Source organism: Leopardus geoffroyi, chromosome C3, assembly GCF_018350155.1.
Source record: "Leopardus geoffroyi isolate Oge1 chromosome C3, O.geoffroyi_Oge1_pat1.0, whole genome shotgun sequence".
Classification (NCBI taxonomy): domain Eukaryota; kingdom Metazoa; phylum Chordata; class Mammalia; order Carnivora; family Felidae; genus Leopardus; species Leopardus geoffroyi.
The window spans coordinates 32,138,123-32,154,106 of record NC_059338.1 but is presented as its reverse complement, the minus strand read 5'-3'; the positions used below and the strand labels follow the sequence as shown (position 1 = coordinate 32,154,106).

Below are 15,984 nucleotides of genomic sequence, written 5' to 3'. Positions count from 1 at the left end.
CTCAAGCAGTATATATAACACAGTAACTTTAAAAGCCTGGGTTCTGAAGCTAGACTACTTCAGTTCAAATCCAGGCTGTGCTCCTTCCTGCCTTTGTGACCTTCCTCTGTAAAATGTCATAGTAGCGCCCACCCCATGGAGTTGTTAGGAAGACTGAATCGTTGAGCCGTGTAAAAATGTATAGGATAGTGCCTGATTCATGAGAACAGAGTTGTTATGGGGACTGAATTGTTAAGCTTTGTAAAAATGTATAGGATAGTGCCTGATTCATGAGAATAGAGTTGTTATGAAGACTGAATTGTTAAGCTTTGTAAAAATGTATAGGATAGTGCCTGATTCATGAGAGGAACTCAATATATATCAGATTTTAGGAAACGGTTTTCTCTCCACTCTGATACTGGAAAATAGCACATAGTTGAAACCCCAGAGAGAGCATATAGAGATCTTTTGATCTGAAAATGTTCAAGGGAACTATATTCCAGTTTTTCACTGAAAACCTAGAAAAAATAACTACTAGTTGTATGGAGCATCTATTATCTAAGTAACATGACCTCTAGATGTGTTGACTGGCTGCAGGAAGTGAAGCAACGAGTAACCAAATGAACCTGATCTGAGTAGTTATTGAACAACTTAAAATTAGAAACTATCTGGCAAAGGTAAGAGTTTTTCCTCTTCCTCTACTGAATGACTTTTAACCTCTTTCTGTTGTCTCCTAATGTTATTCCTTCCTGGTTTCTAACATGTAGGTGACAGTTTTATCCTCCTAGCCATTAGTATAGCAGAGGCACAAATAACTCTACCATGTTAAGAGTGATACTGTACTCTTGTATACATTTGAAAGAAGACAGGATGAGATGTGGCCTTATTTATATAACTTGAATTGTTATCTGGTATGACAAGACAATCCATAGATCCGTATAAATTTGTATTTTTAAACCAAATTATTGAAGGTATAAAACTTAGTCTATGGCTATTTGTAACATGAAAGTAAGTTTTACATTGTGATTTTTTTTTTCCCATTACATTGCCAAATGACTATTGTAACTGATTTTTCCTCCACTGCGTTAACAAGTCTATTCAGAACAACCAGTGCCTTTAGAAAAACCGGTAGTTATCTCACATATATCCAGGAAAACTTGCACCCAGTTAAGAATTCAGACCTATGTAAATCTCCCATTTTGTGTTACAAACCATCTTTTTTTTTTTCAAAAAGAATTTCTGATAACTTACAATAAAAGACATAACCTACCAAGTTATTAAAATAGACATAACTTTAAAAGACATAACTTTTAAAAGACATAAAAGTTATGTCATTAAAAGACATAACTTACCAAGTTATTAAAATAGAAATGGAAGTATAAATTCAGAACCAAGGATGGAAGGGGATGTAAACACACCTAACGTAATGGCCAACAATAGTTGTGTGCTTGAGCTGCCCATCTAGTTGTTGCTTCCCTTCTGTCAGGGCTCAAAGGGAAACCGCAAATTATTTCTGTTTTCAAGTTACCAGTTACCCAGAGAAGCCAATGTTCTCTTCCACTAGATTATAATAGAAGTATCTCCTATAAGGATCTATGAGTAATGCACCAGGCAGTGTCTTTAGTAGCAATTATACAGACAGTACCTGTGTGATGTTTGATAAAAGCCAAAAGCAAGCATTAAAGCATGGTTTTGGAAAGGTGATTTGGCGTTGGGATAAACCAATGAGTTCCCCGATGCAGCCTCCTGGTGGCTTAATTTGATTAAGGAATAGAGTTTGGTTTATCCAAAGTTATAAAGGTGAAATTTATCCCTTTCAAGGCCTTCCGTAAATTTTCACTTTCTTAACAAGTGTCTGATAGGAGCTCTGTAGCACACCTTTCAGGACTCTTTGAACGTTCAAGTTTTTCAATATTCAATACACCGTTAATATTCTTTGCCAAGAACCTAGAGTGATGGATTCTAGTCTGCTGATTTGCTTAAGGGAAAACAAAAAGCCAGTCAGCTCTGACCCCCTCAATTATAGCTGAGGTGTCTCACCACTGTGTTCATTGGATGGAAGTCAGACCAACCCCTGAGAATCTGAATAAAGTACCTGAGATTCTACCTTCTCTGCTCTATGGTGGCCACCATAGAACTGGTATTTCCTATCAGTACCTGGTAACTAACCTCTCTTGATTGGAACTCAGATAATATCTCAAACGAAGTGATATCCCTCTATAGTGCTAATGATTTGAAATCTAACCAGTTGGTAAGTGTTACTGAGAAATCATGATGCATGCAAAGCTATATTAGGCATCATGAAGAATTCAAACCAAAAGGCCAAAGGCCAACTTAGATAAAAGTAAGCAAGCTCTCAACAATGGTGACAAAGGCCTGCATTAAAAATCACATGACTCGGGCTCCAGGTCAGGTTTCACCATTAATTTTTTTTAACTGGTTCTTAGTTTCTTCCCTCTGTAAATTGAGATTGTTATGAGAGATTACAGTACTTTAAAAGGATATGGAAGATTTTGTAAAGTAGTAAATCCTATATAAATAAAGGATTTTTTTAAAATTCAGAAAGATACCTGCCCTTAAGTAAAACTAAAGTAACACATGAGTATTTAAGAGAACCACACAGTGTAAAATTATGCTCAGTATAGGTTAATACCTTTCACTAAGGCTATCTCCTTCATCTTCATAATCCTGACATGGATAGAGTCATAAAAATTGTTTTATATATATATATATATATATATATATATATATATATATATATATATATAGATTTATATATATAAATTTATATATATTTATATATATAATTCAGTTATCTAGGTATAGATACAGAATTAAGCCCCGAATTCAGAAATTCACAGTTCTACCCAATCTCAATATGTTGGTATCTCAGAAGTAATACCTTCAAAATTTACTGTCCCTGTTGCCCCCTCGAAGCCACTCTTCCTTCTCTGTTACCTACTTCTGTTAGTGAAGACACTCTCCTTTCACATACCCTGGTGAGAACTTCTGATGAACAATAATTCCTGCCTGAAATCTTAGAGAAACTTGATTGAACATTCTGCTGGCATTGCTCTCTTTTTGTTCTTCGACTATTCCAAGAAAATACGAACCGAAGCACAGCTTTATTGATCTCTCCCTCCTGGCTTAAGTACTGACTTCCTGTTGCCTATATCAATAGATTCTAAACTCCTTAAGCCTTTCCTTTATTTAGCCTCCGTTTATCATTTCATCCCTGTTGCTTGCTCCCCAATCATTCAGAAGTACTTGCTATTGCTTTCATATACCTTACACTTTCTTTAGCTCAGCACCTTTGTTTATTCTGTTCCCTCTGCTTAGACTCTTCCCTGCCCTTTTGTATATCAAAATTACATTCACTCTTCACACCTTAGCTCAGTTGCCATGACCACAAAACCTTTTCATTTTCCTTCACTCAGAAGTTCCCCATTCATTCTGTCATTTACATGTCAGCACTTACTGTTCATCTAATATCCATTCTCCAGGCCTTTTCAGTTTAATAGGAGGACACAGATACTAAATGAAGTACAATAAAGGGTTGTAAAGGCTTTAATAAAAGCACATGAGCACCTGAAACTAATGTAATGTTAACGTCAACTATACCTCAAAAAAAAATATGTGGAGGGTATGATGGAGGACAAAGAGAATATTAAGTTCTGCGTGCCAATAAGTGTGTTTAGGGAAGGCTTCAGAGAATGAGTAGGTGGTAGGCAAGCAAGTAGGGGGATTTTGAGGGAGGCTTTATAATAAGCAGCAAAGCAACATACAGAGATTCAGGGCATAAAACAGTTTGATGAACACAGAGCTGTGAGTGCTTTGTTATGGTTAGAGTGTAGTGTGGGGCTGGAGGGAGGAGGGGTTTGGGGCTAAATATAAAGCTGGAAAGGTAGGCAAGAGCCAAATGTTAGTAGCCTATAATATACCATGCTAATGGTTAGACTTTCTAAAGGGCAATGGGAGCCATCGAAATGCTTAACGTTGGAGTGTGGCCAGCTTGGTGTTTGGGCAGTGCTAAGGAGATTGGAAGAAACTGGAGGTAAAGCTGTCAGTTGGAAGATTATTGCTTGAGTGTAAGCAGTGGGGTCTGCGGCAAGAAAAAATAGGAAACAATAGGACTTTGTTGATGATTCTTAAGCAAGGGGGAGGAAGTGTGATGAAGTGTCTTGTAGGAATTTCAGATTTCTGGCTTGAGAAATTGGAGGCATTGCCAAGATAGAACTGGTTTGGGGAGAAAATAAAATCTCAGTTCTGAGCATGTTTAATATGATTAACATATGATTAATATGCTCAGTTCTGAGCATGTTTAATATGATTAACATATTAATATAATTAATATGATTAACATCTATGATTTAGTATATGTAGATAGATTTAGTATTTGTAGATAGATATGCTCAGAAGCCAGCTTGGAAATACGTTAACAGAGCCTGTAAAGAGGTCTGGTCTGAGGATAGGTATGTTTGTGTGCTCCTTAGCATATTGTGATGGTTATTGAAGCCATGGGAGTAAATGAAGGTGTGTAGGTTAAGATGGTAGAGGGAGAAGGTAAGAGATAAGGGAAGAACTGACCCTTGGGACACACTGACAATAGAGGGATTGCCAGAGGAAGATAAACCTACAAAGGAAGGAAAAGTCAGAGGAGAACCAGTATGGTGCATGGGGCCAGAGGAGGGCACAACACCCAGCAAGGCTGCGATCAGCAGCAGCAGACAGGGAGAAAGGTCGTAAGAGGCAGACAGAAAAGAGTTTGTTAGGTTTAGCAAACTGTTGACCCTCCCCAGAGCGATTTCAGTGAAGTACTGTTAGGGGGTGGAGGAGATGAAAAAGTGATTGTAGTTGGCTTTAAATAAGTAGATTAAGAAAGTTGATATAGTAAGATAGTGTTTTTTTTTTCCCCACTCCCAAGAAATTTAGCTGTAGAGCAAATACATTAGATCAGGCAGTGGTTAGGAAGAGAAACTTGACTATACTTACAGACTATGATGAAGGAATCGGCACATGAGGAGAGGTTAAAAATATAGAAGAATAACAGTCATTAAATATTCATTCATTAAATACTCATTCATAGCCAACTATATTCCAGATACTGATGTCTAATGGTGCAGATCCTAGAAGAGATTGAGTGGTAGGGTTGAGAATAGTAGAAAAAAGAATTCTTCTGAGACTAAAACAGAGATATGGATCAGATGTATATATGTTTGATAGGTTGAGATAAGATACTGAGGAAAACTTAAGCCTAACAGTGTTTTTTCTTTATGAGGTAGGAGGCAAGGTCATGGGTGAGAAGGAATTGAGGGCTGTGCCTACAGATTAGTGAAGATTGAGATTAGCCACTGGGGGAAATGGGAGTTTATGAGTCAAAACATTTGGATTGTAGAACAGCTTGCAAGGTCCAGCTGCAGCTAGGACCATGAATCTGGTGACTCCAGACTGTATGGTGTCTGTGATTTTTCTCCAGCAGTCTTTCACGTCCTGGGAGAGAAGCGAAGATAACAATTGCCAGGGTTGGTATAGCAAAAAGACAAAGGATTACTTATTAATGGTGTTGCCAAGTAAGTGGTTAAAGGATTGTGCTATGAGGTCTGGCCTGGAAATGAGTGACGTTAAGTCCAGAAGCAGAAGGTTAACTAGGAGGAAAGATACTGGACATGGTCTCAATCAAATCAAAGCATATTCATAGTAGGGGACAGATGTGAGAGGTCTGGGAGGATAGGAGCTTATACCCACATTTCTATGTGACACGGGACATTGTAAGGCATAGGCTATGTCCCTGGGAGGCAGAGACTAAAATGGAATGAAAATGAAGAGTAATGCCAGGTAATCAAGAAGAGAGAGAGAGAGAGAGAGAGAGTGTGTAATGTTTATTTATTTTTGAGAGAGACAGAGTGCAAGTGGGGGAGGGGCAGAGAGAGGGAGACACAGAATCTGAAGCAGGCTCCAGGCTCTGAGCTGTCAGTACAGAGCCCAATGTGGGGCTCGAACTCACGAGCCATGACATCATGACCTAAGCTGAAGTTGGACGCTTAACTGACTGAGCCATCTAGGTGCCACAAGAAGTGTGTTTTGAATAGAGGGTCCAAATGGACATGACAGTGACCAAAGATGCCGTTGTAGTACTTGGGATGAAGAATACTGTCCTCGGGATGTCCTCAATGAGTCAGGTTGGAACAACTCATTAAATAGATGGAAAGAAAAAGAGGAAAGTGATGATTGTTTTTTCTGTGTGGCTATTTACAGTCTTTTTGCCTCTAACTGTCTCACATATATCTCTTGAGATACCTATCCCTTTATAGTTTATAAGAGAAGTATTTATATGATTTCCTCAGTCTTACATTTATTTCTTTGTCATTCTTTCTTTCCGCACTAGATTGATTGTAAGCCGTCCCCAGCAGGTACCACGTATATTTCATTTATTGCTTTATCCTTACTACCTAATAAACTGTCTGGCACATAATAAATGCTCAATAAGATTTTATTGAATGAATGAATGAATGAATGAATGAATGAAGGGAGAGGCAGAAAGGAAAGAAGAGTCAGATTGTCAGGAAGAAAAATGAGTCATTTTCTCATTTCCCATCCTGGACAATAAGCCTTCCTTTCTGGACTGGTTCTTTACCTGATTAACCGTGAGTGTCCTCCAATGCCAGCATTGTCTGTCTCTTGCAAAGTAGGGCCTCTAGAGACATTGGGGTGGCCGACGAGTGAGAATCACTACTAAAGCATATTTTCATGTTATAGGATCTTCTTTTCATATTTTATTAATTTATGATATAATAAAGTTTAGGAAAAAATTTGAGCTATGCATATTTTATATCTGATTTTATGCTATGTGACTTGTTAGACATTTCTCTGTAAAAGATAAATCTTTATGACAAAATGAACTACATTTCAGATGGAGATTGAACCACATAAGAAAGATAAAAAGCAAACATTGTATTGCTTTCAATCTGTCTACTGCAGAGTTTCTGATTCTCCTGTCCTTATAAAGGCTATCGTTAAGTGGGGAGGGGAGGTTAAAAAGCAATTGCTTAGCTGCTAACCCCACTACCTCTCCATTTACCTTATACTTTACTTCTCTCCTCCTTTATTATTCCTGGTTCTCATCTTTCTACTTTGGAGAGCCAGAGAATCACTGTCCTCTTCAGCTAAACTTACATCCATCTATCTTTAATCTTGGCCACCTTCTCCTCTGGACAGGAGAACGTGACCATTTGCTACAGTAGGTTGGAAATGTCACCCAATTCTGAAGTATTAAGCTGAAAATATAAGGCTTCTGGACTGGTTTGAAGGATGTGCCAGTTTTATTCCGTCAAAAATTGCTATTACATCTACTTGCATTTTGGTTCAATAGAATGAATTTTTGTATCACAATTATATTTTTTTGTTGTCATCTTTTCTGCTTTTTTTTTTTTTTTTTTTGGTCATTTTTATCTCTAAACAAAATATCTGACAACTAGGTGACCTGTTAGAACACATTATCTTTTAAATATAAGTATCCTTATAAATGCTTTTCCTACTGTTTTCTGTATTGTATATAATGGGATGTATTTGTTTTTATTTTAATGGGTAAAATGCCAACCTCATTCTGATTTAAATTTCTCTTAGATCACCATAATAAAATGCCTTGCTATTGCTGTACCCCTTACGGGTTTTGAATTCTATTGTCTGCTGCACTGCAAGGAATATAAATTTAAATCCTCAGACCCTCTCTCAGTGGGTGTAACATTGCCATTACCATTTACTACATGGTAATAACTGGCCAGAAAGAATTAATGCAAGTTTTCAAAATACCTAAATTATTTCTCTCAAGACATACTTACAAAGCAAATGAATCTGGCCCTTCCTCTTGATTTGGCTTATCATCTGTGAAAGACCTTATACAGTGTTATGAAGACACATAGTCTCATAAACTGATGGCAGTTGGAATTGAGAAAGAAATCCCATATTCTTCTACTCAGCGGCTCTAGGACCAGATGGGAGGAGGATATACATTTTTTTAAATTTATTGAATGTGCATATTTTCTGTAATGTAAATAAGTAATGTAAATAAGTAAACTTCAGCTCTCTTATCTATAAAGTGAAGATGCTAACCCTGCTTCATGGAGATGAGGATTAGAATACTATTCATAATTCACCTTGCTTGTAATTTATTACCCTTAGTTCAGAAGAGTGTTTTTCTTTAATATGAAACTAATAAAAACATTTTATATTTCTATAAAAGAGTGTGCGATAAATGCATATGATAGCTGATCTACTCTGTGCCTCATAAAAATTTAGATCTATAGATATATACTATATAATTACGAAAATATAAACTTACAGTTGTGGCTAAGGTAGTACATCCTAGATCAAATAAACATGTATATGTCTTCAGTTAATTTGGAGCCTTAGAGTTAAAAACCTGTTATCCTTCATGACTACGATCTTCTAATTAAGCTTCTTTGAAAAATAATAAAATTAGTTTAAAGCCTATGATTGTAGACAATACATTTTGCTTGACATTAATACCAATGACTATACATACTTCTCAGAGTTTTCAACTAATTGTAAAATCATTGACAGCAGTCATATATATATATTTTTTTAATTTTTAATTTCCATGCAAGTATAATTAACATACAGTAATATATTAGTTTCGGGCGTACGATACAGTGATTCGACACTTCTCTACCTTACTCAGTGCTCATCATAAGTGTACTCTTTGATCTCCACACCTATTTCCCCCATCCTCCCACCCACCTCCCCTCTGGTAACCATCAGTTTGTTCTGTATAGTTAAGAGTCCGTTTCTTGTTTTGTCTGTCTCTTTTTGTTTTCCTTTGCTCATTTGTTTTGTTTTTTTAAATTCCACATACGAATATTCAGTCAGAAAATGTACTTTCCTTATCAATCTGTATCTAGGAAAAATATTTTTAATAACTTATGCCAATGGTTTTCTAAAGCATCTTGTATTTTTTCTCTGTAGCTACGACAGTTAGTGAATATGTGCATCAACCCAGATCCAGAGAAGCGACCAGACATCGTCTACGTATATGGCGTAGCAAAGAGGATGCATGAGTACACCGCAAGCAGCTGAATACATGAAGATCATGAAGAACATCGCCCAAATAATTTAAAGTATTTTTGTGCAAACCATACCTCCCCGTTTTTGTCTGGGTGTTAAGATTAATATTTCAGAGCTAATGTGCTTTGAATCCTTAACCAGTTTTCATATAAGCTTCATTTTGTACCCGTTTAAGTCACCTTCTTGCAAACCCCACGTGACTTTGGAGAGTCGAATTGCATGTTAGGAGAGTAAAGGAAATTTAATGGGTTTTAATGACTAAAGGTCTTTAGAAATATTTACAGTTTTTTTTGCGGATAAATTGTGTTCAGATAGATCCACAGTGCCAAATTTTGAAGGTGAGGCTTGGCACTCATCAAGATAGACTTGTAACCTGAGGAAAAGTATCTGAACACGTGACTCGTTTGCTTTTTGTGTCATTTATGAACATCTGAGATTAACACAATTGTGAACTTTTGTGATTATTTTACTTTTAAAAGTTTGAAGTATGTGTTTTAGTTCTTAGCGTTGTAGTTTTCAAATACCATTCTTAAGATAAATGTAGACATAAACTGAGAAGCACTTCAAATTCTTAGCTTATAATAACTTTCAAAATGCAACTATTAAATGTGAAAAAAATTGGGGGACAAAATGTGAGTCAGACACTGAAGAGTTCTTTGCTTTATTTTGTTTTGTTTTAATATCTTTGATATTCTCTTTGCGTTAAAGTGGTATAAATGAATCCATTTAAAAAGTGGTTAAGGATTTGTTTGGCTGGTGTGATAGTAATTTTGAAAGTTGCACATTGCCCGAGGCTTTTTTTGTGTTTTTATTATTGTTTGTACATTTGAAAAATCTTCTTTGAATAATCTTGCAGTACTATATTTCAAGTTCTTTATAAATTTAAGTTCCCTCTTCATAATTGTACACTATAGGTGTGAGCATATGTTTTTATTCAGAGATTTTATTGAAGTTCGGATTGGTCCCCTTCAGAAATTTTTTTTTGTATTCTTCAAGTTACTTATTTATATTGTATGTGCATTTTATCCATTATGTGTCAGGTTTTCTGAGAACATAATACCCTTTTAAAAAAATATTTGGTATACCATCACTTTTCCTGGATTGAAAACATTATATTTTTTTTTAACTTTTTAAGATTTGGGCCACCCTGTATGTGTGTAATTTTGTCTTGTTAGAGAAGAAGAAAGGATGTATGTTGTACTGTACCTGTGAATGTTGACACCGTTCTGATTCATTCGACAAGGTTGTAATTTTAGAATATGTTTAAAGCAATGAAAACTGGCCATTACCAGAGCCAGAATTTTTATGATAGTAACATTTCTGTTAAGAAGCTTTTAAGCAAAGTACTGTATTCATGCGTGAAGATGACAGAGATGGTAACGCTTCATTTAGTTTAAGGAAAGGGGCAGAGCTTAGTAAATGCTGTTGGGGAGATCGGTTTTCCCTGAATGCCTTCGTGTTAGTGGTGACCAGTTCTTCACAGAATTGTGAAAGCCCAGAGGCCGAGTGGCAGTCACTGTTCAAGGACCCCATGCCACCTTCTAACCCTGGGATGGATACTCCTGCCAACGTGAAAACCTCATGTTCGGAGAACACCTACTTTTAGCCGATGCAACCGCTGGTTTTGTTTGCTCATATAAGTAGTTTTTGTACAATCATTTGAATACTTTCCGGTCATTTGTAAACGTTAAAAGTGGTTTATAAAGGGCAAAAGCATAAACTTTTTTTTCTCCCCAGAATCTAATCAGTTCTGGTTCCTGAAGGATAATTTTACCTTGGGAGAGACAAAGGACACATGGGTGGTCCTTTCAATGAGGGCTGGAGACATAGTTTTTCCAGATTCCAGCTACTTATAACTTCTACACTGAGCATCCACAGATCTGTCTCCAGAGGTATGAGTAGAATTATTTTTGTTGACCATTAGTGTCCTATTCATTTTCTTGTAATATAATTGATTGAGAGAAAATTTTTCTGTAATTGGAACACTCTCCTTTTTCTTGCATTCTTTAAAAATACATGAATCTAAAATTCATTAGCTTAACCCCTCATAGTGACTTTTAAGGAAAGACTTAAGCTTTTCTTTTCAGTGAATCTCTCTGCTAGAAGGAAGTAGCTGGGAAGAATTTAATGATCAGGGAAGTCCATTATTATTTTCTACATGTGGAAACTTTTTGTTTTGGGTATTGTATCTTTTTTTTTTTTTTTTTTTTCCCTAAGTGTTCATACTTTTTCCTGAAGAAACCACTGTGTAAAAAACAAATTTTAATTTTGAATGAGATCATTTCAAAGAATTATGAAGATGATTAGAAGTTTTAATTTTTATAATCACCTATAAAATATCCTCTTTATATTTCTTTTTATAGGTAAATTTTGTACTGATTAAGTAAAACAGTTGAATTAGGAAGGAGTAAAAGGAAAGGTACATCCGATTCTAAACCTTATTTAGACATTGGTACCAGTTTCCCAGAGGAAAATGTGGGGTAACTTTGTTTTGTATGCTGAGGTTTAGGAATGGTGGAAGAAGGATATCCCCATATAAATAAAATGCTCAGCAATGTGCAGTGATTGTAAATTTAATAAGATATTACAGCCATTTCATGAATGCTTCACCATTCTACGTAGTACCTATTACAAAACACCTTTTTTTGTATCAATATACTTCAGGTGTTGCTGTTAACATTTACATGACATGATATTTATTTTAACCAAAATTTTATTCATATTAAATGTTTTTTTCTTTAAAATGAATGTATTATGTTCATAACCCACAAAAGCATAATTATCCTATGTCTCATATTTCAATAGTACTGTAATACGGACTCCTTTTGTGAAATACTTTTATTTTGTTATGCTTCAAATACACATACTAAAAAAGATTCTGTTGTTAGCTTTGAAAATTGTATAATATCCTAAAATAAATAAAAATACAAAATTAAAAAATGAGTACAATAAAATTTTTATGTATCTGTGATGTTTTCCCCCTAAAACCTACTATTGTTTATGTCGCTTAACACTTAACCTATAGAAAAAACAGTTCTTAATCATTTCTAAGACTTTATCCTTTGGGGAGAAGCCTAACAATGAAAACAGTCGAGGGTAATAATGAAGTTCTTACAAGAGTGGATTAAAGTGAGGCACACCTTCACATGTTCCTACTCTCTGTGGTACATCATTTTCTGTCTTTGAATAGGAAAGGTGTTCTAAAATTATAAAACTACGAGTCCAAAATTTAGGCCACAGTTTCCATTCCTGTCACTGTAATAAGCTGCTAACAATATTAGAGATAATTTGAACATTCTTTTCGCATAAAAAGTAAAGATTACTTTCTACACCTGGAAATGTTGAGGCCAGATCTTTATGGGGTAAAATCCGCAGGCGGACGGTGCAGTGATGGGTTACCTTTCACATCAGGATCACATTCAAAATAGTCTGTGGCAAAGAACAGCTAACTTTGTAATCTGCAATTTGTATTACGGAAACTTTTGTCTCATTAAGTGTGTGTGTGCATGCGCACACACACGTAATTGTATAGTAATAGATTTTAGCCACAAGAAAGTGTTTGACTAGTTACAAATTTTATTTCAAAAGGGTGTTTGTTAATTAGAAAAGTCAGTACTGGGCATATATGTTTAATGTGTTATTAATTGGTGCAGCTATATTTACCACCAAATTGGCGCAAAAAGATGACATCTGCAATGAAACCCTTATCAAAAAACTTCCATGGAGTTGTTCCGTTATCTATTTTTACTTACATGTGAGTCTCTAGTACAATTAATGATGAACTAAAACAGACTCGTCAGATTAATTATCCGAGAAAGACATGAAAGTTGGTGATGTGTGTTTTATCTTTTGACTGAGAGAGGTTTATTTGAAGGAGTTTCTGGTCTTCTTGCTTGTTCACGTGGGTCTCTAAATCTAATTTTTAAAATAAAGTAAAAGGAAATTTTAAAAGTAGGCTTTGTGACCAGGGGTTTTTAAGTAAATTATTTTCACCGTGAGTGGTAGAATGCAGAACGATCACCTTTTCCACTCCTTTCTAGAAACGTAATCCTATAAATAAATTATTTAATTTCTCCAGTCCTTACTTTTTCAAGTGTAAGGTAGGAGTATAAATTCCTAACTCTACAAGAGAATTAAATTAGAATACCTTTTTTTTTTTTTAATTTTTTTTTTAACGTTTATTTATTTTTGAGACAGAGAGAGACAGAGCATGAACGGGGGAGGGTCAGAGAGAGGGAGACACAGAATACGAAACATACGAAACAGGCTCCAGGCTCTGAGCTGTCAGCACAGAGCCCGACGCGGGGCTCGAACTCACGGACTGCGAGATCGTAACCTGAGCCGAAGTCGGCCGCTCAACCGACTGAGCCACCCAGGCGCCCCTAGAATACCTTTTTTAAAGGACCAAATGTGATGCCTGGTACCAAGCAGGTGCTTGCTCAACATAGCTATTATAGCGTAGTGTTGCAGTCAGTGTAGAATAGAATACACGTACTTTGGCTATAGCTTCATTTATTTTTGCTTTATTCTAGCCGTTCTAGTCCCACTGCACTGGTTTCTTAAAGACCCCAAGCTCTTTCTTGCCTTTGGACCAGTACAACTCAAATAGCTCTTCCCTTTTGGTTATGTATATATTTAAAAAAAAAATCCTACCAATCTTTCATGGCTGACATTAAATACACTTTTTCAAGAGCCACCCAGACTGCATCCTGTACTTTTCCTTCTGGTGTCTACCTCAACTGTAGCCAAATGATTACTTATGTGATTCTTTGTTTACTTTCAGTCTCCCTGCTAGACCGTAAACACTAGATGGACAAGTAGTTCCTGTGTTGTTCAGTGTGATGTGTAAACTTGACACAATGCCCTGTTGGTAGTCACTCAACTTATTTTTGTTGAATTAATAAATGAAGATTGTCACATTGTAAGTGGAGCTGAGCACTTCAGGGGACTGTGCATAGATGCAAAAACAACCAAAATCAGGAGAGGCACAGGCAAGTAAGGGGGTAAGAAAAGCAGAAACAAGCAACTCTAGAAGAAAAATTTTAAGTTCTAAGTTGCCATAAATTACCAAGAAGTTGAAGATAATAAGGACTGAGATGAGGCTCTTGGACTTAATGAGGAAGTCATGGTAATATCCCATGTTCAATAGGAGACTGGAGTGCAAAACAAATTCGGGTAAAAATAAAAATGATGATCATACATGAAGGAAAACTAAATGGTAGCCAGAAGTAGTCCTGGCATAATTTTTCAGATAAAGTGAACTTAAAATGGTTTGAAGGTTAAGAGAAGTAGCACATGGAGAAGAAACAAGATATTGGAGGGAGGTACAGAAGGTGGTAAGAGAGAAGGAGGAGGTCCCCGGAAAGGATTTATCCACTAAAAGTCCACAAATGTTTATCGCGTGTCCTCCTATATGAGGCCCTATATAGAGTCTGGAGCAAAAGGTCTCTTGTGTTCCTAGATTTAAAACCTAGTCAGAAAGAAAGGCATCTACAGAAATAGAAATATATAAATGCAAATTGTTATGAGTCCTATGGAGGAAAAGAGACACGGAGGACGTGACATTGACGTAAAATGACATAAATGATGAAAAGGAGCCAGCCAAAGAACAGACAAGGAGAGGGTCCTGCTGGCGGAGGAGGAATGCTGTGGCAGATAGCCAGGCTATCTGAGAACCTGCCTGGGGGAGGGAGGGGGTTGGGATGGAGTAATGCAGCAAGGTGGATTTAGAAATGTATATTTTCTCTATATTTGTGATAATCAGTGATATAAAGATAATGCAATAGTAGCATAATCAGTAATATAAAAAAATCATGATAGTCAAGAATTACAAAATACCTCAAGATAGTTGTGCAAGAAATGTACAGAGCCTATGTGAAGGAAATTACAAAATCTGGTTGCAAAAGCAAAATCTGGAAGAACACAAAGCAAAATCTGAACGAATAGAAAAAGAGAATGTGTTCCAGATGGGAAGACCCAGGTAATATTAATTATATAGTGGTGATCTGAATCTCATCTTTTTTTTTTTTTTTAATTTTTTTTTTTAACATTTATTTATTTTTGAGACAGAGACAGAGCATGAACGGGGGAGGGGCAGAGAGAGAGGGAGACACAGAATCGGAAGCAGGCTCCAGGCTCTGAGCCATCAGCCCAGAGCCCGACACGGGGCTCGAACTCACGGACTGTGAGATCGTGACCTGAGCTGAAGTCGGATGCGCAACCGACTGAGCCACCCAGGCGCCCCCTTTTTTTTTTTTAGAACCAGATAAAATGATGTCAAAGTTCACATGGAAAAATGAATATATAAAAATAGCCGAGAACATTTTAAAAAATAGAGTGCTCTTGTCTTACCAAGCAGTAAAACTTACCATAAATGTACTTCAATTAAACAGTGTGATATTGTCAGAGGATCAAGGGAATCGAATGGTGGGACAAAATAAGAAGGTCAAATACACAAAGAAGTATTATGGAAACTTAATATGTGAAAGAGGATGACTTCTATCTGCAGGAAAGTATGTTTTATTAAATGAAAGTTACTAGAACTATCCACTGGATGAAAACAAAGATTCTAATTCACACTATAGAGAAGGGTAAACACCAAAAGAATTGATGATCTGAATAAAGAAGGAAAGAGAAGGAGGGAGGAAGGAAGGAAAGAAAAGGAGAAATTTAGGAGAATGCATAACCTTGGGGTGACCCGTATAATCTAGACAAGAAACTAAAAATAAAGGAAAAAATAGGCATATTGGACCACTTAAATAATTGGCAATGGATACCATATGTTAGCATACACCATAAACCAAATGCAAATGAAAACCTGGGAATCATATACAGGTAAATACCCTCAACCTCATAAGCAAAATTGGTAAGTAAAAATGCAAGCAAATAGGAAAAAAAGAAGGAAAAACGAACAAGATATAAGGC

General features: G+C 36.2%; 1 protein-coding gene across 6 annotated transcripts in view; it reads left to right on the top strand.

The window, feature by feature from the left end:
* Nucleotides 1–12,014, top strand: part of NEK7 (NIMA related kinase 7) — a 161,180-nt gene extending 149,166 nt beyond the window's left edge. For 5 of the 6 annotated variants that reach the window (XM_045456652.1, XM_045456654.1, XM_045456651.1 and 2 more), the window contains 2 exons: nucleotides 6,365–6,389; nucleotides 8,962–12,014. In XM_045456652.1, the coding sequence (XP_045312608.1) occupies nucleotides 6,365–6,389; nucleotides 8,962–9,053 (117 nt within the window). In that variant the 3' untranslated portion in view covers nucleotides 9,054–12,014. The remainder of the gene's footprint in view (nucleotides 1–6,364; nucleotides 6,390–8,961) is intronic. The other variant, XM_045456653.1, reaches the window with a different exon arrangement.
* The last annotated feature ends 3,970 nt before the right edge of the window (nucleotides 12,015–15,984 follow it).